General features: G+C 56.9%; 1 protein-coding gene across 1 annotated transcript in view; it reads left to right on the forward strand.

Moving 5' to 3' along the window:
- Positions 1 to 1,557: 1,557 nt before the first annotated feature.
- Positions 1,558 to 2,209, forward strand: part of FAM71E2 (family with sequence similarity 71 member E2) — a 4,558-nt gene continuing 3,906 nt past the window's right edge. Inside the window, exons 1-2 of the mRNA XM_040634392.1 lie at positions 1,558 to 1,707; positions 1,903 to 2,057. Of these exons, the coding sequence (XP_040490326.1) occupies positions 1,558 to 1,707; positions 1,903 to 2,057 (305 nt within the window). The remainder of the gene's footprint in view (positions 1,708 to 1,902; positions 2,058 to 2,209) is intronic.

Raw genomic sequence — 2,209 nt, forward strand, 5'->3', positions numbered from 1 at the left:
GCGATGTTCACAACAGCAAATCAGAAACCACCGAGATGTCCAACAATGAGGGACGGCTTAGTAAATTACACCCATCCATGAGATGGAGTACTGCCAGCCATGCAGAGGGGATACGGCAGAGGCTGCTTGAGGACAGAGAGAAAGCAGCCTGCTAACCACTGCATGAGTCCCATTTTGTGTTTGGATGGATGGATATACAGATGTTTTTAAAAGTCCTAGAACGTGGGGCATCTGGCTCAGTCAGTAGAACGTGTGATTCTTGATCTCGGGGTCAGGAGTTCCAGCCATACATTGGGCATAGAGCTTACTTTAAAAATAATAATAATAATAGGGGCGCCTGGGTGGCTCAGCATCTGCCTTCGGCTCAGGTCACGATCCAGACTTCAGAGATCGAGCCCCGCATGGGGCGGGGTGGGCTCCCTGCTCAGCGCAGAGTCTGCTGCTCTCTCTGCCTCTCACCCCGCTCTCATGCTCGCATGAATGAAATCTTTAAAAGGTAACGATAATTTAAAAAGTCCTAGAAGGAAATACACCAAAATGTTGACAACGGTCCCCTCCGGACGGAAGGTGGGGTGGGGTTATGAGTGACTTTTTAATTGGTGCTTGTCTGTATTATCCAGGATTTCTACAATGACCATGTATTTTGCATGACACATTTAAAAAAATAATAAACACTTTTTAGAATGAAAGAATAGCAGTCAACACCTTCCCCCCAGTAGCCCTCAGGAGACAAGAATCACGGCTCGCTGAGGGCCTGCTCGACTGTGCCTTAAGTGTGCGGTTCTCCTTACCCGATCCCCTGAATGCGCCATTATGCCCCACTTTACTGGTGAGGGAGGGTGAGCCTGGAGGGGGTAGGGGTGCCTGTTGTTCAAAGTCACATAGCTAGGGAGAGACAACTGATTCTGCTGGAGATCTGGCTGGTTCCAAAGCACATGTCGCTTTCTTTATAACGCGTGTTTAGTAATTGTTGCCACAGACACAAATCCGTTGCTTATGAGGAAACTGAGGCCCGGTGGGGGGTCTGAGTCTTACTCAAGGTCTAGGGAAAGGTCAGTGGTGAGTTGGGGCTCTCCTCGGGCCTCCCTTCTAAGAGTCAGAAACTCTTTGGTTAATTATCCATTTACAACATCCAAGACAGTGCCCCCTCCCCCGCCCCCATGCCTCCAAAGAGTCCTGTGTTTTCCCTAGTTTGGGTCTGGAGCAAGGCCTTCTGATTCACAGACCCCAGCCCTCAAGACTCTAGGCCACATCCTGGAGAAGGCAGCCCATCCTTGCCTCCCAGAGAGTTCCCAGAAAGAGTCCTACACGTGTCTGATGAGGTCACAAAGCCCCTCCACCGGAAGGCTCCTCCCCAGGCCAGGGCTGACCACCCGCCCTCTGCAGGGCCATGGCCAAGCCCTGGGGAAGCTCCACCCTCGGAACCGCTGAGCTCCCGCACCTGTGAAGCCCGAAGGGCCAGGACGGGTGGGCTGGGGGACACTGCGCAGGCCATGTGCCCAGGCGCCCGGCTCCCTGACTGTGTGTCCGTGGTGACCCACCTTTTCTCCAGCCGCCATGAACCGGTTTCGGAACATCGGGCGCATGGAGCCACTCCAGGGACCCGCAAAATGGGTTCCCACTCTGGGCGAGCTGCAGAAGACCCTCCAGAAGGGCGAGTACCTGCCCCTCCGCCCGCTGCCCATGTTCGAGAGTAACTTTGTCCAGGTCCCCAGCTTCCTGCACCCTGGGGGCGGAGAGGGGCAGGACGGGATTGAAACCCCCTGGGCTGGGGGATTTGAACCCAGGCAGACATGAGGCAGCGGTGGGGGGCGGGGCTCCAGGGGCAGGGGGCTTGGGCTGGGGGTGCCAGAAGAGCACTGGAGAAAGAAGTGGTTCCAGCCCCTCTCCCTGGCCCCCCAGGTGACCAATCGAGGGGCCCCCGTGTACGTGCACCACAGAACCAATCGTCTGACCATGGGTGTGGCTGCCTCCCTGCCAGGCCTGGTACTGCCGGACATCCTGCTGATCGCTCAGCCTGGAGACGGCAGGGAGTGCTCCAACCTCGTCCTCACCAGGTGCCCCCATCCCCCCCATCTGCCCCAAGGAGTGCTCCAACCTCACCCTCACCAGGTGCCCCCATCCCCCCCCATCTGCCCCAGGGAGTGCTCCAACCTCACCCTCACCAGGTGCCCCCATCTGCCCTGTCCCATCTCCTGCACCCCCCCCC

This window comes from Ursus maritimus, unplaced genomic scaffold (genome assembly GCF_017311325.1).
Source record: "Ursus maritimus isolate PB19 unplaced genomic scaffold, ASM1731132v1 scaffold_19, whole genome shotgun sequence".
Taxonomy (NCBI): domain Eukaryota; kingdom Metazoa; phylum Chordata; class Mammalia; order Carnivora; family Ursidae; genus Ursus; species Ursus maritimus.